This window comes from Saccopteryx leptura, chromosome 2, assembly GCF_036850995.1.
Source record: "Saccopteryx leptura isolate mSacLep1 chromosome 2, mSacLep1_pri_phased_curated, whole genome shotgun sequence".
In the NCBI taxonomy this organism is placed as follows: Eukaryota; Metazoa; Chordata; class Mammalia; order Chiroptera; family Emballonuridae; genus Saccopteryx; species Saccopteryx leptura.
Window position 1 is genome coordinate 185,452,442 of NC_089504.1, and position 23,137 is coordinate 185,475,578.

General features: G+C 48.3%; 1 protein-coding gene across 1 annotated transcript; it reads left to right on the forward strand.

Annotated features, from left to right (window-relative positions):
• Positions 1–229: 229 nt before the first annotated feature.
• Positions 230–22,678, forward strand: ERBB3 (erb-b2 receptor tyrosine kinase 3). The gene is made up of 28 exons (XM_066369737.1): positions 230–473; positions 3,815–3,966; positions 4,505–4,691; positions 6,983–7,108; positions 7,711–7,776; positions 7,946–8,064; positions 8,176–8,317; positions 8,692–8,805; positions 8,907–9,027; positions 12,391–12,464; positions 13,133–13,223; positions 13,485–13,690; positions 13,894–14,023; positions 14,229–14,319; positions 14,527–14,681; positions 15,064–15,117; positions 15,473–15,614; positions 16,368–16,487; positions 16,583–16,681; positions 16,870–17,055; positions 17,209–17,364; positions 18,552–18,627; positions 18,803–18,949; positions 19,066–19,163; positions 19,249–19,437; positions 20,016–20,087; positions 20,602–20,896; positions 20,996–22,678. Exons 1-28 carry the CDS (start codon positions 392–394, stop codon positions 21,520–21,522), a joined length of 4,017 nt encoding a protein of 1,338 aa, XP_066225834.1. The 5' UTR covers positions 230–391; the 3' UTR covers positions 21,523–22,678.
• The last annotated feature ends 459 nt before the right edge of the window (positions 22,679–23,137 follow it).

Here is a 23,137-nt window from a genome sequence, read left to right on the forward strand (position 1 = left end):
AATCTTGGCCTCTCCTTACTCCAGCTCCTGAAGAAAAATTCGGGGGAGACTCTCCTCGACCCGTTTGGCCCAGCTGCGGGGCGCCGGGCGTGGGGCGCTGGCGGCAAGCGGCGGCTCTAGCAGCCCTCCAGCCTCGCGCCCGCGGGGGCGCGGCCGTGACTCACCCCCTCCCCCTGGGCTCCCCCGCCCTCCTTCCTTCCCTCCCTCAGACACACACCCCTCCCCTGCATCCCGCCCCGGACTCTGGCTCCGGCTTCGGTTGCACTTTGCAACTCCTCTGCCGCCGCAACCAGTTAGCCGGGGGATTCAGGTGGCTCCGTTTCGATGTCTTAGTCCGGGGGCTCCACTGGGCCGGATTCGGCTGGGCTCCGCTCACGATCCACTTGGAGTCATGAGGGCGAAAGGGGCTCTGCAGGTGCTGGGCTTCCTTCTCAGCCTGGCCCGGGGCTCCGAGGTGGGCAACTCGCAGTCAGGTAAGCGGCGCGAGAGCACCGGCCGGCTCGGAATCTGGGGCCGGAACCGAGTGCGCGGAGTCCTGGGGTAGCGCCTGGAGATCGAGCAGCGCGAGGCTTGGGTGCTGACCCCGGGTCTGCTGGGACCACCGTCAGGCTCGGGTTCTCAGCGTGGTCCCTGTGGGGACGGCATTCCTGGACCACCCACTCCCACACCACCTCCTCCAGCAGTCGTGGACTCGCTGATTTGCGTCTCGGGATAAGGCTGATGCCAAACCAGTTTACACTTCTGGGGGGCCCTGCAGAGAGGGGAGCTGCGATCTCCATTCTGTAAACGTAAAATGATTAGAGGTGGAGATCTTGGAAAAAGGTGGAAACTCAGTTTGCTCCCAACCCTCCCCCCCCCGCCCCCTAGGTTTTTATCAAACTCCAATTTTGTTGTTTTGCGGACAGGGCGGAGCTATGGAAGGGTTGGAGGGTGTTGTTCTCCAGTGTTCGGAAAACAAGAGCAGCACCTCCTCTTCCGTGAGGAAGCCTGCCCTATGGAGGGCTGAGATTAACCCGCGAGTCAAATCCAGGTGATATCAGGGGAAAGACCATGCAGAGGATCACCGTCCTCTTTTCCTCAAAATTATAAAGCTGGCTGGTTCACCAGCCTCTCTCTGTCAAGACCCAGATCAAATCAACCAACATTTATTGAGCATCTACTAGGTACAAGGCCCTGAGCTAGAAGCTATAAGGTCAAGGATTTCCAGACTGTTTATCACTCTTCTTTCCCAAACCTGAGGGCTAACAGGGTGTCAGTCCCCTGCCTTCTGAGCCTATGTCCTGGGTAGTCTTTTCTAGACTCAGCTTCTCCCTCACCCTCATTCTGTTTATTGTCTGTCTCTGGGAGTCTAGAGGAGTCAGATTGCTCTTCTGTATCTCCCACTCCCATGCCATCTGAGCCCACCCCTTTGGGGTAACCCTAAAACCAAGGCCACCTGAGGGGTGCTGGTGTTGCTTGCATTGGAGGAATCCTGTTGATTTCCCCTCCCCCCAGACCTCAGCTTGGGGTTTGGCACATCCAGGGCCCCTTCCCCAGAGTGAGAGTGGGAGAAACACCTGTGCTTCTCCCACAGTTGCTGGCCTAAATTTAGACCCTGGGTCTTGAGATGTGAACACTCCCAGCTGGTGGAGGGTGGGGGGCCTGGGGACTAGAGTAGGAGGGACAGAGTAGAGTGACTACCACTGTTCTTTCCAGACCCCTGGAATCTTCAACCAGCAACCCAGGAGTCTCAGATCCTGGCCACCTTCCCTGACAGAGCTAGGGGGCAGGCATGGTTGGATCTTTTTACCCTTTATCTGGATCCTGCAGCCTCTGGGCATCCGGCCCTGTCTCAGTCCTTCTATAGCCCCTTTGTCCTGGTTGTGATGGGGGTGGGGGATATTGGAGAGGAGGCCTTTGGTTGAGGAAGGGCTCGAGGTTCTTGCTGTAACCCACCCCAGTGCCCACTACCAGAGGAAGCCCTGTGACAGTACCCATCCCTATGCCCCTGGTCCCTGAGTAGTGTAGGGATTTTTAAAATTCCCCTCCCCCACACTCTCTGGTTCCTCCTCAAAGGTGTTCATACTCTCTTCTCGCCCAGGCCCTTTGCTCCCTGTTTATGTAGAATGAACTTTATCCTCTGGGTGGCAGGGTACTGGGACCTCTAACACTGTAGACTTCCAAGCATAGACACAAAGTCTGCACAATGGGCAGGTGGGATGGATAGGGCCACTTGAAATACTACCTAATAAAGAGACCCAAGGAAAGAACCAATATAGATTTCAGGTCCAGCAGAGGAGCTATGTACATGTTCTTCTGTATGTGTGTCGCACAGGTGAGTGCACACACACACACACACACCCTACTTCCCTGTGCAGAAATCTTGGCTCCTCCCTTATCTGGAGAGAAGGGTTGGTGCCTTGACTTGGAAGAGGGGGGTGTCCTGCCAGGAAGGGGGTTGGGGTGGGGCTATTCTAGAAATGACTAACCTTCCTAGTCTCTTTTCAGCCCAAGGACCCTAGACTTCCCAGGTTCCTCTGGGAGCTGCTGGCCTGTTTGTCCCTCTTTGTCTACCTGCTTCCCTTTGTGGGGAGTGATAGGGAGTAGGTGCCCCCAAAGGTGAAGTGGTCAGAGTAAAGGTAGCTCTAGGAGGAGGGGTTGGGGCCTCACTAACTTCCCTCCCTCCATTCCTACTCCTTCCTCCCACTAAAGCTGCTACTGCCTCAGGGAACCATGGCAGGAACAGGTGGCATCCCCCCACCCACCCACCCCCACCCCGTCTTGCTGAGCCAGAAGAAAGAGATAGGGATAGAGCTTCAGGATCAAGATTTCCTGTAGTTTCTATGTACTACATATTTACAAAGTAAAGTGAACTTCTAAGACCAACAGGCCTCATGGACCTTGAGTCTCTAGGCTCTACCTAATGTCAGTAAGGATCGCCATGTTGACTTTTTATTAATGAATCTTCTAACAATGAAACTGGATGGCAGGCTTTGAATGGGGGGAGTCCGCTGCTGTTTCTCTCCAGGACTTTGCATTTGCTGAAGAACACTCTTGGTTGCAAAGTGTGATGCTGAGAGGGCTGGAGTGTGTTGGGAGTGAGAAGGGAAGCCAGAGTTTAGGAAGGGGGCAGGGGTAGGTGACCAGCTCTTTATCTAGCAGCTTTAAAGACAAAGCTCTCATTGACCCCACCACCACCACCAGAGCTCCCCTCTCTAGTGAGATCACTTGTCTGAGCCCAGTGGAGGGGGTTGCTGCTGAGAACAGGGTGTCTGGGGACAGGGTGGGGCAGCCCCCTCCTCCCATATAGAATCGCCTCATTGTAGGCTGGACTGTGGCCCCAGGCACTGCCCCCATCCCACCCTCAGTGGACACAATAGGGGCTGTGTGCTAGTCCCAAAGAGATATTTATTCCAGGACCTAGAAAGAGGCAGCATGGGGGTAGAGAAGTCAGTGCCCTGGTGGGGGGGAGGGAAGAGGAGGGTAACCAAGTTGTGTCCTTTCCTAACTTCTTTCCAAGGAGGGGGGAAAACTCTACACCCCCCTTGATTAACCCTCTAGGAACTGAACAAGGCAGAGAGGTGGTCTGGTGGAAAAAAGAAACCTTTTAATCTTCCTGTCCAGGGAGGGAGATAGATGGTTAGGGGATTCTGAGAAAAGAAAGTTCAGGCTCTTAGACCAACATAGGCCTTCATGTCTGTCTCTAGGGCTGAGGGTTCTATGCCTTCTGATCCTGTTGAATATCACTGGAAAGGGCAACCAAGGGGGTGGTCTTGGGGAATGGGGCTAAAAACTTGTGTCCAGCCTTCTCCCACCCTTACCTCCATTTGAACAGTGTGTCCCGGGACTCTGAATGGTCTGAGTGTGACTGGCGATGCTGAGAACCAGTACCAGACACTGTACAAGCTCTACGAGAAGTGTGAAGTGGTGATGGGGAACCTCGAGATTGTGCTCACAGGACATAACGCTGACCTCTCCTTCCTGCAGGTGAGAGTGCCTGGCCTCCTTCCACCTGCTCCGCCTTGCCCTCCCCAGACGACTCCTTCCTTTCCTCAGGGCTACCCTCTGCTGGAGCTTGCCTTCCTAAGACTTGAAAGTTCTTAAGATGCAAATTTGTGTGTTTATGGGGACAATGACAGGAATCTGGGACCTATGTTTTAGCCTCTGTTACCAGGGCTACACAGGGCTTGGCCTTGAGAAGGGGCCAAGGATGGGGAAAGGTGATGTTCTTCACCTGAGACTAACCTAGAGAGAAACATGAGGACCGAGAGGCACCTGGGGGAACGGGTAAGGGACTAAGCAAGGGTTCTCCTGAAATGAGGAATTCTGAAAAAAGGTTAGGAGACTATAATTCCTAGATAATTTCTGCTGCCTGTTTTCACTGGCAGAAGTGTGACACAGCTACTCACTACTCCAAAATAGGAATCGGAGGAGTTAGGGATTCCTTAATGCCTTATGGAGGAAGAGGGGATTGAGATTTTTTGCTGTCTCTTCTCTGTCACTGACACCATCTGCTCTATCACAGTGGATTCGAGAAGTGACTGGCTATGTCCTCGTGGCTATGAATGAGTTCTCTACACTGCCACTGCCCAATCTACGCGTGGTGCGAGGGACCCAGGTCTATGATGGGAAGTTTGCCATCTTTGTCATGTTGAACTATAACACCAACTCCAGCCATGCTCTGCGCCAGCTCCGCTTGACTCAGCTCACTGGTCAGTTCCTGATCATTCTTTTTTTTAGATTTTTTTTCTTCTTTATTTTTTTTTCTTTCTTTTTATTTTTTCTGAAGCTGGAAACGGGGAGAGACAGTCAGACAGACTCCCGCATGCGCCCGACCGGGATCCACCCGGCACGCCCACCAGGGGGCGATGCTCTGCCCCTCCGGGGCGTCGCTCTGCCGGGGCCAGAGCCACTCTAGCGCCTGGGGCAGAGGCCAAGGAGCCATCCCCAGCGCCCGGGCCATCTTTGCTCCAATGGAGCCTTGGCTGCGGGAGGGGAAGAGAGAGACAGAGAGGAAGGAGGGGGCGGAGGGTAGAGAAGCAAATGGGTGCTTCTCCTATGTGCCCTGGCCGGAAATCGAACCCGGGTCCCCCGCACGCCAGGCCGACGCTCTACTGCTGAGCCAACCGGCCAGGGCCTCTTTTTTTTTTTTTTACAGGGACAGAGAGAGAGAGTCAGAGAGAGGGATAGACAGGGACAGACAGACAGGAACGGAAAGAGATGAGAAGCATCAATCATCAGTTTTTCATTGCGACACCTTAGTTGTTCATTGATTGCTTTCTCATATGTGCCTTGACCATGGACCTTCAGCAGACGGAGTAACCCCCTCCTCCAGCCAGCGACCTTGGGTCCAAGCTGGTGAGCTTTTGCTCTAATCAGATGAGCCTGCGTTCAAACCAGATGAGCCTGCGCTCAAGCTGGAGACCTCGGGGTCTCGAACCTGGGTCCTCTGCATCCCAGTCTGATGGTCTATCCACTGCGCCACCACCTGGTCAGGCCATTTTTTAAAATTAATTAATTAATTAATTTATTATTTATTCTTTTTTTTTTTTTTTTTGTATTTTTCTGAAGCTGGAAACGGGGAGAGACAGTCAGACAGACTCCCGCATGCGCCCGACCGGGATCCACCCAGCACGCCCACCAGGGGGCAATGCTCTTCCCACCAGGGGGCGATGCTCTGCCCCTCCGGGGTGTCGCTCTGTTGCGACCAGAGCCACTCTAGCGCCTGGGGCAGGGGCCAAGGAGCCATCCCCAGCGCCCAGGCCATCCTTGCTCCAATGGAGCCTCGGCTGTGGGAGGGGAAGAGAGAGACAGAGAGGAAGGGGGGGGTGGAGAAGCAAATGGGCGCCTCTCCTATGTGCCCTGGCCGGGAATCGAACCCGGGTCCCCCGCACGCCAGGCCAACGCTCCACCGCTGAGCCAACCGGCCAGGGCCTTATTCATTTTTTTAAGGAGGAGAGAGGGAGGGATAGAGAGAGACAGAGAGAGAGAAGGGGGAGGAGCTGGAAGCATCAACTCCCATATGTGCCTTGACCAGGCAAGCCCAGGGTTTCAAACCGGCGACCTCAGCATTTCCAGGTCGACGCTTTATCCACTGTGCCACCACAGGTCAGGCTTTTTTAAAAGATTTTTATTGATTTTTTAGAGAGAGGAAAGAGAGAGAAGGAGAGTAGAGGAAAGCATTGACTCATAGTTGCTGCTTGTATGTGCTTTGACTGAGCAAGCTCAGGGTTTAGAACCAGTAACCTCAGTGTTCCAGGTTGACGCATTATCCACTGTGCCACCATGGGTCAAGCCTGATGATTACTTTTAATCTTGCCTCTCAGCCAACTTGCTGGAAGGTGACTCCCTGAGGATGATCCAAGACTGCTCACTCCTAAGTGCCCCTTTCAAGGTGCCCACCACTTTGACCGATTTAATATACAGGTCCACTTGTTCTTAAAATATAGGGGGCTCAGTAGGGAGCTGGTGGCCTCTACCCGAAGGGGAGGGACCTTATATGTCCTGGTGAGGCAGGATTTGGAGCTGGATCTGTTAACCACACCCCTCTAACTTCAAAGTACAGTGTACCCAGGAATTAGAATTCTACCTCCCCCCCCACCCTGTCTCAGTTCTCCACAAACTGAAGGAGTATAGGGGTTAAATATCACTTGGCCACCTTCTCCTTCTCTCTTTCCCAGTCAATTGGAAAACACAGGTATGTTAAGGCAGGGGAAGGGAGGGTGAGTCAGGAATCTTCTTTTCTTTTTCTTCCCCTCCCCCACTGGCTAAACCGGATCTGGACAGGTGTCTGAGGAGGCAGGAGTTTCTTTCAGCCTGGCTCCTCCTTTATCTTACACGGCAAGCCTTCTCTGCACTTTGGATACAACTGGACATATATGTCTGCCCCGTTTCCCCTGCTCCTGACTTTCATGGGGTCAGCGGGGCTTTTGAACTGGTAGAGATTTAGGGGAAAGAACGCTTGCTATAGACCTAACTGTATCACTTTTCTTCCCCACCTCAGAGATTTTGTCAGGGGGAGTTTATATTGAGAAGAACGATAAACTTTGTCACATGGACACAATTGACTGGAAGGACATCGTGAGGGACCCACAAGCTGAGATAGTGGTGAAGGACAATGGCAGGAGCTGTGAGTGGCCATGATCAAAACTGTTCCCCTGCCCCCACCAAACCAGAGTGACTCTTTTCCTATCACTATTATCCCTAATCCGAACCCTCCGCTACCCTGAACAAACACCGCAGGCCTTAGACCCAAGGAGCCTGCCAGTAGGGAGCAAGTCAGTCCCCTAGAATCCAAGCCGCAGAAGCCGTATGTCAAGGAAGGTACCAGACACTCTGTATACTAAGTGGGGAAGCCAGATACTTGGACTCCACATCTGTTTTGCTTTGTACTACAAGCTCCCTTTGCCTTATATCCCTGACTGTAATCTGCTGCTGCCAGTCCACTCACGTGCATATAATTCTACCAGGAGGAACCGAGTGCCTGGGTTGGGCCTGGGGCTGAGCTGGCTAGGGACCCTCCCCTTTATCAGACCTGTAGGTGGTGTGGGGGTGTGGCTCCACCCCTTGTTGACAGCTTCCCGTGAGCCCTGCCCATGGGCAAGGAGGGGCACTTTCCTGGCTCTTTGCTTCCTGGGACTCAGGTGCCTTTGTGCTGACATCACACCCTGTTGACTCCAGCAGGCATTTCTTTCTCTTGATGTCTCTTGTGTTGCTTTCCTTCCCAATTAGGTTCCCCATGTCACGAGGTCTGCAATGGGCACTGCTGGGGTCCTGGACCGGAAGACTGCCAGACATGTAAGTTTACTTCCCTTTACAAACTTCAAATTCATACACATTCCTATCCTTGCACACCTCAGCCCGTTTCCCTGCTGGGTGTAGGGGATGAGCCTGGAGGGCAGGAGGTGAGCAGTGGCCCCAGAATACAGTCTTAATCCTGACAGCTGTGCTTTCTCTCTTTCTATAGTGACCAAGACCATCTGTGCCCCTCAGTGTAATGGTCATTGCTTTGGGCCCAACCCGAACCAGTGCTGCCATGATGAGTGTGCAGGTGGCTGTTTGGGCCCTCAGGACACCGACTGCTTTGTATGTACTGTCCGCACCATCTGCCTGGGTTCTGAAGTGGGAATGTGGGCTTTGCGGGGGAAGTAGGGGTACATAATGCAAATGAATTTAATGAATCTGCTATGTTCTTAGGCCTGCCGACTGTTCAATGACAGTGGAGCCTGTGTACGCAAGTGTCCACAGCCTCTTGTGTACAACAAGCTAACTTTCCAGCTGGAGCCCAACCCTCACACCAAGTATCAGTATGGAGGAGTTTGTGTAGCCAGTTGTCCCCGTAAGTATTTGCAAGGAAGAAATAATGATAATGGAGCCAGAATTTTAGACAAAATTTTAGGAGGCAAAAGGGTTCAAGTTGGGTGGTAAGGAGGGGCCTTAGAGGGCAAATGGTTGTGATCATCAACCACCCCCAGTGAAGGACCCTCACATCCTATCCCCTTATGTAGTTCCCTGTGACTTCCAGCAACTGCTCCTAGTTTTGCTCCCTGAAACAACAAAGAGCAGAGGGCCTTCCTAATCCATAGGATGGCACCTAAGGGACCTTAGGTGGTGGGTTGGGGCAAATCCAGTGCAGGGCAGGAGGGACCAAGGTTCAGTTGGTAGTTGGCAGTGTTCCTCCCTTATCTCTAAGGGTACCCTCATTTTTCCTAGATAACTTTGTGGTGGATCAGACATCTTGTGTCAGGGCCTGTCCTTCTGACAAGATGGAAGTAGATAAAAATGGACTCAAGATGTGTGAACCTTGTGGGGGTCTGTGCCCCAAAGGTAAGTAGGAACGATAAGGAGTTGGTGAAGGGACATCGTTTATCCAGAGGCTACTCAACCCCTTACCCCAACACCAACTGAGCTTCTTTTTTTGTTTGCAGCCTGTGAGGGGACAGGCTCTGGGAGCCGCTTCCAGACTGTAGACTCTAGCAACATTGATGGATTTGTGAACTGCACCAAGATCCTGGGCAACCTGGACTTTCTCATCACTGGTCTCAATGGGTTAGAGATTCTGCTTTCCCTGCCTGATCCTCCACCCCATCCATCTCGTCACAGTTCATTGCATTGGCTCAACCCTTCATATGTGAAGCTGATTAGGAATCTAAGTCATAAGATCTTAGAAATCACAAAGGACCTGACAATGCTTATTAACTCACCATCCCACCCAAGGCTTGAGTCCCATTCAGACATATCCCTAAGCAGTACGATATCATGTAGCTGAGAGGCAAAGGACAGGAATGTTGTAATCCTCCTTAAAGTTTTCTACAAGTTCGTCCTTAAATTTAGATAAAATCTGCTGGCTGTTTCCCCTAGTTCTGTTCCTTAGAGTGGAGCCACAAAGAGCAAAGACTTTCTAATCCACAGGGCAGCACTTGAAAAGAGTGTGTGGAACATTAGAGCCGCCTATTTTCTTTCTTTTTTTTATTTATTTTTATTTTTATTTATTGGTTTTAGCAAGAGAGAAAGAGAGAGAGAGAGAGAGAGGAACATCAATTAGTTCCTATATGTTCCTTGACTGAGGATTGAACCAGCAATGTTTGTACTTCGGGATGATGTTTTAACCAACCGAACTACCAGGCCAGGGCCACCTGTTTTCTTATTTTCTTCTGACAGAATTTTAGACTTCCACTAGGTTGCAAAAATGATTAAGATCTCCTATACACTATTAAGATCCCCCAAATGTTAACATTATACTACATGCTTTATTCTTTTTCTTTCTTTTTACTCACACACATATACCCACAATAAATGCTCTTGTTTTTCTGAACCACATGAGGGTTAAACATCTAGATATGATTCTCCCCCCTTACCTGTTACATTTCAGTGTGTTTTCTTAAAAACAAGAGCAGTTTCTTATACATAGCCACAAAATAATGATTTGAATAAGGAAATTAGCATTGATACAAAATGCTATCTAATCTACAGACTTTACTCAGATTCCATTCATCTTACTAAGTATGTCCTGAATCACACATTATATATTCAGTTATATTTCTTTAGTCTCCTTTAATCTATAACAGTTTAAAACATTGACATTATTGATGAGTACAGGTCAGGTAACTGGTAGAATATCCCTTAGTTTGGCTTTGTGTAATGGTTCCTTATACTTAGAGTCAAGTTATGCTTTTTTTTTTTTACTATTTTATTTATTTTCTTTTATTTACAGAGACAGAGAGAGGGATAGATAGGGACAGATAGGAACGGAGAGAGATGAGAAGCATCAATCATCAGTTTTTCATTAGGACACCTTAGTTGTTCATTGATTGTTTTTTCATATGTGCCTTGACCGCGGGCCTTCAGCAGACCGAGTAACCCCTTGCTCGAGCCAGCGACCTTGGGTCCAAGCTGTTGAGCTTTGCTCAAACCAGATGAGCCCGTGCTCAAGCTGGCAACCTTGGGGTCTCAAACCTGGGTCCTCCGCATCACAGTCCGACACTCTATCCACTGCGTCACCGCCCAGTCAGGCGTTTTTTACTTTTTCTTTTTTTTCTTTTTTTTCTTTATTCATTTTTAGAGAGGAGAGAGAGAAGGGGGGAGGAGCTGGAAGCATCAATTCCCATATGTGCCTTGACTAGGCAAGCCCAGGGTTTCGAACCGCCGACCTCAGCATTTCCAGGTCGACGCGTTATCCACTGTGCCACCACAGGTCAGGCCATTTTTTACTTTTTCAATTACAAAGTATTCTCCCTGATATTTGTGGTACCAATTTAGCACCATACATTGTTATAATATAATACTATGGACTATATTCCCTACACTTTGCATTCCTGGTCAAGTTATATATTTTTTATACAAATATTACAAGTGTATTCTCACTACATCATATCAAGTAGTCACATGATGCTGATTTGTCCTATCACTGGTGATATCATCTTTGGTCACTTGGTTAAGGTGGTATCTGCCAGGTTTTTCTACTGCAAAGTTACTATTTTTCCCTTTGCAGTTAATTATTCAATAATAAGTATCTTGTGGGGAGATTTTGCTGGAATTAATTTTTATAATGTGAATTGCTGGGTGATTATTATTTAATTCCATTATTCCTTCTGCATTTATTTGTTAAGTTAGGAAGAGTTTTCCTGTCCTGGTCGGGTAGCTCAGTTGGATAGAGCATGGTCTCAATATGCCAAGGTTGCAGGTTCAATCCCTGGTCATGGCACATACAAGAAACAACCAATGAATACATAAATAAGCAGAATAACAAACTGATGTTTCTCTCTCAAAGCAATAAATTAAAAAAAAATTTTTTAAATAAAAAAATCAGTAAGTCTAGGCCCTGGCCCATTGGCTCAGTGGTAGAGCGTCGGCCCAGTGTGTGGAAGTCCCAGGTTTGATTCCCGGTCAGGGCACACAGGAGAAGCGCCCATTTGCTTTTCCATCCTTCTCTCTCTCTCTCTCTCTCTCTCTCTCTCTCTCTCTCTCTTCCCCTCCTGCAGCCAAGGCTCCACTGGAGCAAAAGTTGGCCTGGGTGCTGAGGACGGCTCCATGGCCTCTGCCTCAAGTGCTAGAATGGCTTCAGTTGCAACGGAGCAACGGCCCAGATAAGCAGAGCATGGCCCCTAGTGGGCATACCGGGTGGATCCTGATCGGGCGCATGCGGGAGTCTGTCTCTCTGCCTCACCGCTTCTCACTTCAGAAAAATACAAAAAAAAAGCAATGTCTAATTTTTTTTTTAATTAAAAAAAAACTAAGCCTGGCTTATGGTGGCGCAGTAGATAAAATGTTGGCCTGGAACACTGAGGTCATGGGTTTGAAACCCTGGGTTTGCCTGGTCAGGGCACATATGGGAGTTGATACTTCCTGCCCCTTTCTGTCTCTCTCTCTCTCTTTGTCTCTCTCCTCTAAAATGAATAAATTAAAAATAAACAGAACAAAATTCTTCCCTTTCTATTTATCTATCTGATCTTTATTTGTTTTATTTAGTGATTTATAATCTTTTACAATCATTATTTTTGTGTTCAGTTGTCCCTGATCTGGTCTTTGGGCTTGGACTCTTCCTTATTTGAGCACTTGCTTACTTTTTCCTGCAAGATGCTGTAGGCTATCATCGTATTTCTCTTGCCCCAGCCATTTCTCTAAGGAGCTCTGTTTCCTTTTAGTGGAGAATGGCTTTTAGAAACTAAGTTCTGGGGGAGGTGGGGGAGGTGGAGAAGGGTACAGTTGGAATAAATGGTGAAGAAGGAATGCTGGCTTGGTGAAGTGAACACACAGTACAGTGTACAGAGATGCATTGTAGAATTATGTTAGCCAGTCTCACCCCAGTAAATTCAATTTAAAAGAAGAAAAAGAAAGTAAATTCTGAGGCTAAGCACTCATTACTATTGGGCTATAACTCTAACTTATTGACTGGTTTTTACCGTTCTCCAGAGACCCCTGGCACAAGATCCCTGCCCTGGATCCTGAGAAGCTCAATGTCTTCCGAACAGTACGGGAGATCACTGGTGAGTGGGAGAAGAAGCTGCCTTTTCTGAGAAGAGTAAATCAACCACTGTCATAAATGCAGTGTAACCATTTAAGAAAATGTCTCAAGGAACAGAGGAAGGACCCTTGCTGGATAGCTCAGTTGGTTAGAGGATCATCCTGATGCGTATACGTTGTTGGTTTGATCCCTGAGCAGGGCACGTAAAGAAAGAGATCGAAGTTTCTGTCTGTCTCTCTTCCTTCCTCTCTCTAAAAAAATCAATTAGAAAACAAAATAGCCCTTGGCCAGTTTGCTCAGTTGTAGACTGTCGACCCAGTGTGTGCAAGTCCTGGGTTCAATTCCCAGTCAGGGCACACAGAAGCAACCATCTGCTTCTCCATCACCACTCCTCTCTCTTCCCTCTCACAGCCATGGCTTGATCGATTAGAGTAAGTTGGCCCCCGGCGCTGAGGATAGCTCCATGGAGCCTCCACCTCAGGAATTAAAAATAGCCCGTTGTGAGCATCAGCCGCTGGGGCCACTGGGGCCGCTGGGTGGATCCCAGTTGGGGTGCATGTGAGAATCTGTCTATCTCCCTTCCTCTCACTTAAAATTAAACAAACAAAAAGACCAGGAAGGACCAGGAGAACCTGAGAGACAGTAAGGGAAGAAGGCTCCCTGTTCATATACCTCTTTCCAACCCCTTAGGTTACTTGAACATTCAGTCCTGGCCTCCCCACATGCAAAACTTCAGTGTCTTTTCCAACCTGACAACCATCGGGGGCAGAAGCCTTTACAAGTGAGTAGGGGTGTGGAGGTGATAGTATCTCCAGGTAATGAATCCTGTTTCTTAGACATTCTTGAGTGAAATACAAGGAAGACATTTTCTTATATAGTAGACCCAAATGGTCTGAGACTGATGAGGAAAAGGCGAAAGGAGGAGGAGTCTCTTTCAGTGTGTCTGACGACCCTAGAGCAAATTGTCGAATGAAAATGAGTCCACTGCATGGCATATTTCCCTTTTGTCATTTTCCCTCTTATCCTGTATCTTTGTTTTCAGCCGGGGCTTCTCACTGTTGATCATGAAGAACTTGAATATAACTTCTCTGGGTTTCCAATCCTTGAAAGAAATTAGTGCTGGGCGTATCTACATAAGCGCCAATCGGCAGCTCTGCTACCACCATTCTCTTAACTGGACCAGGCTGCTCCGAGGACCTTTGGAAGAGAGACTAGACATCAAGCATAATCGGCCCCGCAGAGACTGTGGTGAGGGAAAGGGCCCACTTGGTGGGGGAAGAGGAAGTCAAGGAGAGGGGTATAAGGAATGTTCTGCCCTGGACTGGGAATAGGGATGAGGGATGGAGCCAGGGAGAGAAGGATGTTAGCCTGGAAGTGGTAATGAGGAGGTGTTCAGGAGAGGGCTTGTTGGGAAACCTCAGATTCCTCCTGACCTACCCCTTCCTTTCCAGTGGCAGAGGGCAAAGTGTGTGACCCGCTGTGCTCTGGGGGATGCTGGGGTCCAGGCCCTGGTCAGTGTCTATCCTGTCAGAACTACAGCCGGGGAGGTGTCTGTGTGACCCATTGCAACTTTCTAAATGGGTACGGTGAGGAGAGACAGAGTCAAGAAGGGGTGGGGGGATGGGCCTGAGATGGAGCTGTTCAGGAGGCACCTGAAAGCCCTTGGACAACTTTATGCGTATGTTTTGGTGGGAATGAGTGAGAGGCCTGTGGTTGGGGATCAGGGTATAAAGGTCAGGACTTAGAAGTGACTGCCCCCCATCATTACCCCCTTTGCTCATTTCAGGGAGCCTCGTGAGTTTGCCCATGAAACTGAATGCTTCTCCTGCCACCCAGAATGCCAACCCATGGAGGGCACTGCCACATGCAATGGCTCGGTACAGTAGCAGCACCAGGATCTTTTAAGGGAGAGAGGGCAGACAACACTAGAGACAATGATAGGGCCAAACCTCAGGGCCAACAACACAGGGAGGCTAGATAATGCTAGGGTTTGTGGATGGAGATCCTGAATGGCTGGGTTGGTCCTTGCTGGGAGGTATGGAATTGACCTTGGGACCCCACTTTTTCTGACCTTTTCTGCACAGGGCTCTGATGCTTGTGCCCAGTGTTCACATTTTCGAGATGGGCCCCACTGTGTGAGTAGCTGCCCCTATGGAGTCCTTGGTGCCAAAGGCCCCATCTACAAGTTCCCAGATGCTCAGAATGAATGTCGGCCCTGCCATGAGAACTGCACCCAGGGGTCAGTGATGGGATGTTAAGAAGAGGGAGTCAGGGGGAGGGGGAGGAGCAAGAACTAAGGGGAGAGAAGAGGGTGAAGGGAGCAGAAAGAACTGTGATTTAAGAATCACTCAGAGTTATGGATTGGAGAAAGGGATACTCAATAACAGCACAAAATTACACCACAATTTGGGGAACCTGGAATAACATCTTAACTTGGGCATTTTGTTCCGTAGAGGGACTCAGAGAGGGTGGGCAAGCTAGAGATGGAGGCCATAGCTTGGGATATGCTTGGGCTCCAGGATGGGACGCTATGGTAGGGTCTGAAATGATGTAACTGTTAGAATTGAGCCTCCCATGGGATTCTCCAGCTCCCACTTAAAGGAGGTGACTTTCTTCTCCAGGTGTAAGGGACCAGATCTACAAGATTGTTTAGGCCAAACACAGCCACTGATCAGGTATGATGGGCTTAGAGACTTAAGAAGTTGGGGATATTTAGGAAAGAAGCTAGGGAGAGGGCAGTTGTCTGCTGGGAACAGTTGAGTCTACTCATTCTGGCCTTCTATATACAATACACTGTCACTGGACTCAGGACAGAAGAATCCAGATTTCTGGCCTTTCTTTTTTAAAATTAACTTGCTGCAGCCTCAGGAGGTCCAGATTTAGGTTAACCCTTTTAGTACTTAAGGACATAGTATATGTGGATGCTAACTGCTTTCCCCGGATCTGCACCATACCTTTTAGTACAGGTATAGATGACATTTGTAAGGGAAGTGTGGATCCAGGGTAATACCAGCTTTTTCTCTTCCACAGCAAAACGCATCTGGCAGTGGCTTTGGCTGTGGTAGCAGGATTGGTAGTGATTTTCGTGATCCTGGGAAGCACTATTCTCTACTGGCGTGGGCGGCGGATTCAGAATAAGAGGGCTATGAGGCGCTACTTGGAACGGGGTGAGGTGAGTGTCTAGCTTACTCTAGAAAGGTACCCTACACTATTTTCTTATTTTTAGAGAGAAAGAAATATCTGTTTGTTTCTTCTTTTTACATTTATTGGACTGGATTGAACCTGCAACCTTGGTATACGGGGATGACGCTCTAACCAACTGAGCAATCTGGCAAGGACTGCCATCAGTCTTAAGAGCTTCCTCCTTCCCCAGAGATTTGATCTCTTTTTTTTTTTTTTTTTTTTTCAAGGAGAAGATAGTATGATGCACTAGAAAGAACTCTGGCCAAAGAGATGGGAGGCACCCATTTTCCTCCTGATTTTGCCATTAATTTGCCACTTGACTTTGAAGAAGTTACTTTCCTTCTGGGCCTCAGTTTATGAATGTGTGCAAAGGAAACTATAACATTCATCCTTATAGGATGGCTGTAAGGGTGAAAGGAAACGATGCATGGGAAAGCGCTTTGAGAAGTCTAGAGAATTTTATAAAAGTACTCAAGGTGATAGTATTACCAAGTCTCTCTATTTCCCCATCAAAGAGAAAACCCAACCCTCTTAATTCCTAATCTCATGATCACAACTTCCTCAGTTCTGGGGTCTGTTATTCCCCAATATGCCTACAGTGCTTTCTAAAACTAAAGACAATTCCTTTTTCTGCTCCCACCACTGGGGCTCTGATGCTGTTGGTAACCACATAAGAGGAGGGAGTTAGAGTGAGTGATGGGAGTGGGCTTTACTGAGTACTTCCTTCATATCTGCTCCTCAGAGCATAGAACCTCTGGATCCCAGTGAGAAGGCTAACAAAGTCTTGGCCAGAATCTTCAAGGAGACAGAGCTGAGAAAGCTTAAAGTACTTGGCTCAGGCATCTTCGGAACTGTGCACAAAGTGAGTGACCCACGGAAAGTGAAAATCTGGGGAGAGGGGAAAGGACTAAACTGGGGAGAATGACCTTAGGCTGACTCCTGCTTTAAACTTTCCAGGGAGTGTGGATTCCTGACGGTGAATCAATAAAGATCCCAGTCTGCATTAAAGTCATTGAGGATAAGAGTGGACGGCAAAGTTATCAAGCTGTGACAGACGTAAGTGAAGGAAGGGTTTTCTGTATGCCACTAGGAAAGTGGTCAGTGTTCCATACAGTTGTGTGGAAGCATGATCCTGTGTTAACAGATACTCTGTGCCATGTTGATATACTGGAATGTTAGGGGGTCCTGGTCTGGTTATATGTGAACCTGTTTGTTCCTTGGATAACCCCTCTTGTGTCTCTTAGCATATGCTGGCCATTGGCAGCTTAGAGCATGCTCACATCGTACGGCTGCTAGGACTGTGCCCAGGGTCATCTCTGCAGCTTGTCACTCAATACTTGCCTCTGGGTTCCCTACTGGATCATGTGAGACAACACCGGGGGGCACTGGGGCCACAGCTGCTGCTCAATTGGGGAGTACAAATTGCCAAGGTGAGAGGAGACTGGAGGAGTTCTATGATGGGACTGCCTGGCTGGGGGCCGGCAGGGAGGTTGAAGTTCGGAGTGGTGCCTTTAGGATTTGGGATGATTCTGGTTCTCAAGGATCGATTCCCCCAACCATGAGACGACTTCCTTCTCCTATAGGGTATGTACTACCTTGAGGAGCATAGTATGGTGCACAGGAACCTAGCTGCCCGAAATGTGCTACTCAAGTCACCCAGTCAGGTTCAGGTGGCAGATTTTGGAGTGGCTGACCTGCTGCCCCCTGATGATAAACAGCTACTACACAGTGAGGCTAAGGTAGGTGACACAAAGGGCTGGTAAGATTTAAAAAAAAAAAAAAAGAAAGAAAGAAAAAAAGGCCTGACCTGTGGTGGCGCAGTGGATAAAGCGTCAACCTGGAAACGCTGAGGTTGCCGGTTCAAAGCCCTGGGCTTGCCTGGTCAAGGCACATATGGGAGTTGATGCTTCCAGCTCCTCCCCCCTGTCTCTCTCTCCTCTCTCTCTGTCTCTCTCTCTCCTCTCTAAAATGAATAAATAAAAAAAAATAAAATAAAAATAAAAAAAAAGGGCTGGTAAGGAAGTAGGTTGGAGTGAAGCATGGCTGTAGGGAGTAGTCAGCGGTCTCTTTCCAAGGCAAGCAGATGCAGCATTCTTTTTTTTTTTTTTTTTTAAATTTTATTTATTTATTTTTTACAGAGACAGAGAGTGAGTCAGAGAGAGGGATAGACAGACAGGAACGGAGAGATGAGAAGCATCGATCATTAGTTTTTCATTGCGCGTTGCAACACCTTAATTGTTCATTGATTGCTTTCTCACATGTGCCTTGACCACGGGCCTTCAGCCAGACCGAGCAACCCCTTGCTAGAGCCAACGACCTTGGGTCCAAGCTGGTGAGCCTTGCTCAAACCAGATGAGCCCGCACTCAAGCTGGCGACCTCGGGGTCTCGAACCTGGGTCCTTCCGCATCCCAGTCCGATGCTCTATCCACTCACCACCGCCTGGTCAGGTAGATGCAGCATTCTGAGTTCAAGGAGAGGACCACGAAGATGCCAGAAATATAAGTACAGTGGGATTTAAAGTTCTTTTTTTTTTTTTTTTTTTTACAGAGAGAGAGAGAGAGTCAGAGAGAGGGATAAACAGACAGGAACAGAGAGATGAGAAGCATCAGTCATTAGTTTTTCGTTGCAACACCTTAGTTGTTCATTGATTGCTTTCTCATATGTGCCTTGCCTGTGGGGCTACAGCAGACTGAGTAACCCCTTGGTCAAGCCAGCGACCTTGGGTCCAAGCTGGTGAGCTTTGCTCAAACCAGATGAGCCTGCGCTCAAGCTGGTGACCTCGGGGTCTTGAACCTGGGTCCTCCGCATCCCAGTCCAACGCTCTATCCACTGCGCTACTGCCTGGTCAGGTGACAACGTGGGATTTAGAAATGCTAAGAAAATTTGTGGAAGCAACTGAGACACCTTTGTCTTTAATCCTCCCAGACTCCAATTAAGTGGATGGCTCTCGAGAGTATCCACTTTGGGAAATACACACACCAGAGTGACGTCTGGAGTTACGGTCAGTTCATCTAAATACCTACCCTTCATAACATCACTGCCCAAATACCACAGTTGCCTTTTGAGACCCCTTAGAATCTTTAAGTCCTCAGAGCCTTCATCAGATTAAGTTCTCTCTTCCCTTCTTCATGCCTATTTATACTATTTTGTCAATTAGTCTTGTCTTCCTGTGCCAGGTGTGACAGTTTGGGAGTTGATGACCTTTGGGGCAGAGCCCTATGCAGGGCTACGATTGGCTGAAGTACCAGATCTGCTGGAGAAGGGGGAACGGTTGGCACAGCCCCAGATCTGTACCATTGATGTCTACATGGTCATGGTCAAGTGTGAGTTACCTGATGATGCCAGCCATTTGCTAAACTGACTTCCTCCCTTCTGTACTGTACTCTACTCTACTCAACTCTACTCTTATGGCTCTACTTCCTACAAATCTTATCTCCAGGTTGGATGATTGATGAGAACATTCGCCCGACCTTTAAAGAACTAGCCAATGAGTTCACCAGGATGGCCCGAGACCCACCACGGTATCTGGTCATAAAGGTAAGGAGTAGCAGGTGTCGAGATTTAGAACAAAGGGGATTTGGCTAGAACCAGGATCTACCTTAACAATCACCTGCCCCTACAGAGAGAGAGTGGCCCTGGAATTCCCCCTGGGGCAGAGCCCCCTGCTCTGACAAACAAGAAACTGGAGGAAGTAGAGCTGGAGCCAGAACTAGACCTAGATCTGGACTTGGAGGCAGAGGAGGATAACCTGGCAACAACACTGGGCTCTGCCCTCAGCTTGCCAGCTGGAACACTTAATCGGCCACGTGGGGTAAGGCACTTTTCAGTTACTCAAGACTTTATGCACCTTGAGCATTCTGTACATCTGTGACCTCATGAACCGCACAGAAACCCAGATTAACTACTCAAACAACTCACACTGAGATGTCTCTCTTTGTCTAAAACTCTTTCTTTGGTACACTGTCCCTCCTGCGAGCATGTCCACACCTTTCTTCCCTCTCAGGTGTGCATCTCATAAACTCTAAGGGTCTTCATGAGACTTGCAACCAGGGGAGCCCTGGGCAGCAGCAGCTCATCTGGGGTAACCCCTTGGACCTGTCCCCAAGGCCCCCTTTTCTCTGACTTTTCAGTGAGTTAACAGCAGCCCCATCTTGGTTCATTTCTGTCACTGTCACTTTTATTTCTCAGTGAGCGAAAGCAGCCCTGTCTAGGCCTTTTTCTTTCCTGTAACATTTTTAAAGAGCCAAAACAGCACTGCCTCATCTCTCTCCTGTTGTTTCTTCTATCCTAAGCCCATCCCAGTTTCACTGTCCCCAGCTTTAATAGATGTACTCTCAAAAACAAAAAACAAAACAAACAAAAAAATCCCTGTTTCTTTTTTCATCCTAGAGCCAGAGCCTTTTAAGTCCATCATCTGGATATATGCCTATGAACCAGAGTAATCTTGGGGAAGCTTGCCAGGTAAGGTCTGCCTCTTTATTTATTTATTTTTTTTTAAAGATAGGTGTTTTTTTTTAATATATATATATTTTAAATATTATTCAGCCTGACCTGTGGTGGTGCAGTGGATAAAGCGTTGACTGGGAACACTGAGGTGGCCAGTTTGAAACCCTGGGCTTGCCTGGACAAGGCACATATGGGAGTTGATGCTTCCTGCTCCTCCCCTTTCTCTCTCTCGCTCTCTCTTCCTCTTTCCCTCTCTCTCTCTGAAAAATTAATAAAGTCCTTAAAAAAAACAAACCAACTTTTAAAGAAAAAAAATGTTATTCAGTTGCTTTTTTAGAGAGAGAGAAGAGAGACGGATGCCTCTTTAAGAGGCTGCTGAGATACAGGATGTTTTAGGATTGATAAAGGTAGTGTGGTTGACTTTAGAAAGCTTTGAGCTTTAATTAGTGTCCTAATAAAAAGAAGGCATTGGACAACCCAGTCTACTTCCTTCATGTCTATGAAAATCTCCATATATTTTCTTCCTTAGGAGTCTGTAGTTTGTTGGAGTAGTGAACGGTGCCCCCGTCCAGCCTCTCTGCACCCAATGCCACGGGGACGCCTGATATCAGAGTCATCAGAGGGCCCCATGACAGGTTCAGAGGCTGAGCTCCAGGAGAAGGTGTCAACGTATAGAAGCCAGAGCCGGAGCCCGCGGCCACGTGAAGACAGTGCCTACCATTCCCAGCGCCACAGCCTGCTTACTCCTGTTACCCCACTGTCCCCGCCAGGATTGGAGGAAGAGGATGTCAATGGTTATGTCATGCCAGATGTACACCTCAAAGGTGCCTGACTCCCCCCGGCCCCACTGCCTGATTCTTCCCACTCCCACTGCCTAGTACCATGATGGTCTCCATATAGTAAGACTCTCTTCTCAACCCCAGGGACTCCATCCTCGCGTGAAGGCACTCTTTCTTCTGTGGGTCTCAGTTCTGTCCTGGGTACTGAAGAAGAAGATGAAGATGAGGAGTATGAATACATGAACCGGAGGAGAAGGCACAGTCCACCTCGTCCCCCTAGGCCAAGTTCCCTCGAGGAGCTGGGTTATGAGTACATGGATGTGGGATCAGACCTCAGTGCTTCCCTGGGCAGCACACAGAGTTGCCCACTCCATCCTGTACCCATTATGCCCACTGTTAGCACAACTCCAGACGAGGACTATGAATATATGAATAGGCGATGTGGTGGAGGAGGTCCTGGGGGGGATTATGCAGCCATGGGGGCCTGCTCAGCAGCTGAGCAAGGTTATGAAGAGATGAAAGCCTTCCAGGGGCCTAGACACAATGCTCCCCATGTCCATTATACCTGCCTCAAAACTCTACGGAGTTTAGAAGCCACTGACTCTGCCTTTGATAACCCAGATTACTGGCATAGCAGACTTTTTCCTAAGGCTAATGTACAGAGAACATAACCCCTGCTCCCTGAAGTACTCAGGAAGCATTTATTTGATGGCAGCTAATGCCTCTAGTGGGTACCCCTCTTCTCCCTAGTCCCTCTCCCTCACAGACCTCAGACCCATTTCTCCCAGTCCTGAACAATTCCATTCAACCTTTGGAGGCTTTTAAACACTCTGACACAGAGTTCTGGTGGTATGTAGCCAGCTTTGCACTTTCTTCTCTTTCCCAGTCCCTAGAAAGAAGGTTTTCCCTGTTTTGTGTGCTCTCCCAATCCCATTCCTCCACTTTCTCAGGGGAAATCCCTGGAGATATGAAGGATTATTCCCTTATCATAACTCATATCCATATGATTATTCCCATATCCTGTTCGTTTCTCTCAGACTCGAACTTGTTGAGACGGCTTGAAAGTGTGCCTTTGCTTCCCATCATACTCCTAAGGCAGAGAAAAAGGGCAAAACCTGGCAGGGGAGAGTAAAATTTTGGCTATGACTAACTCCCTGGAAAGAATGGCAAGCTCAAAATCTTGTGAAGAAAGAATTTAGTAGACATTAATGATTATTCCTGAGCATTTACTTTTGTGCCAGGTATCGTGCTAAGTTTGACCTACATTATCTCACTTAATCCTTATACCAATTTGTGAGCTATGTCTTATCCTGTTTTACAAATAAGGAACTGAGCCTTTGGAGAAGTAAATTATAAGTGGCAGGTAGAAGATTCAAGATCTTCCAATGCATGTGCTCTTACTGTAAGGTATGAAAGAATTGATACAAGTCTGAACCCTCGTAAGGGGCATAGTCTTCTTGTTTTTACACTGAGTTAAGTCTAACCCCAACAACCACAGCCTCCTCCACCCAGGCTTCTCATCTCAGGAAGGAGGTAGTCAGAAGGAAGAATACTGGGACATCTTTGTGTAAACCATAACCTACATGTGCTGTAAATGATCTCCACTTCTTACCCAAGGAACATTTCACAAGGGTCCTAAGAGCCACCTTTGGGAGCTGTTTCACCCAGTAGTGGAAAGCTGATTGGGATAGAAAGAGAATCCGTCTTCAGACCTCTGGTCCTCTGAATGGGAAACTGGAGGTATACGTTCTATCGCTGAAAATTTTTTTTATTAAAAAAATTTTATTTTTATTTTTTTGTCTCAATAAAAATGCCAAAGTTTTTCAACCTTTTGCCTATCAGATAAAAACCTTTAGTGAGGTTGACCACCCCATGGCTCCTCAGAACAGAGCTACCTTTTCCCCCTGCTTTCTGTTTTCTCACAGTCCTACTACTTGTATCCCCTTCAGAAGCCTAATAATGCACAGTCCTTTTCATTTCAAGGTTTTATGAGGAACATCTATAAGGCAACCAACTGGGAATAACAAAAAGTTTGGGGACGTTAGTAAAAGCCTACGGAGAGGTGGAATACTTAAACTCCCATACGTTTCATAATTGATTCTCAAAAACGTCTGCGTGAACACTTGGGGGTCATCAAAGCCTATTGTTGGAACAATAGTGCCACCTTCAGTAGGAGTCCGGCCTCTAGACAGGGAGGCTGTAAATGGATAATCCTTAGAGTTCCAGGTACTCTAGGTCTTCCATCCCCGTTCTGCCCCTCCCGGTCCTCCAAGCATGGAAGGACAA

Excerpts from the sequence above, each read along its gene's own strand:
- ERBB3 (XM_066369737.1), top strand. The coding sequence starts at position 392 with ATGAGGGCGAAAGGGGCTCTGCAGGTGCTGGGCTTCCTTCTCAGCCTG. Across the intron at positions 3,967-4,504 it reads CTGACCTCTCCTTCCTGCAG|TGGATTCGAGAAGTGACTGG; the intron begins GTGAGAGTGCCT and ends GCTCTATCACAG. Across the intron at positions 7,109-7,710 it reads GAAGGACAATGGCAGGAGCT|GTTCCCCATGTCACGAGGTC; the intron begins GTGAGTGGCCAT and ends CTTCCCAATTAG.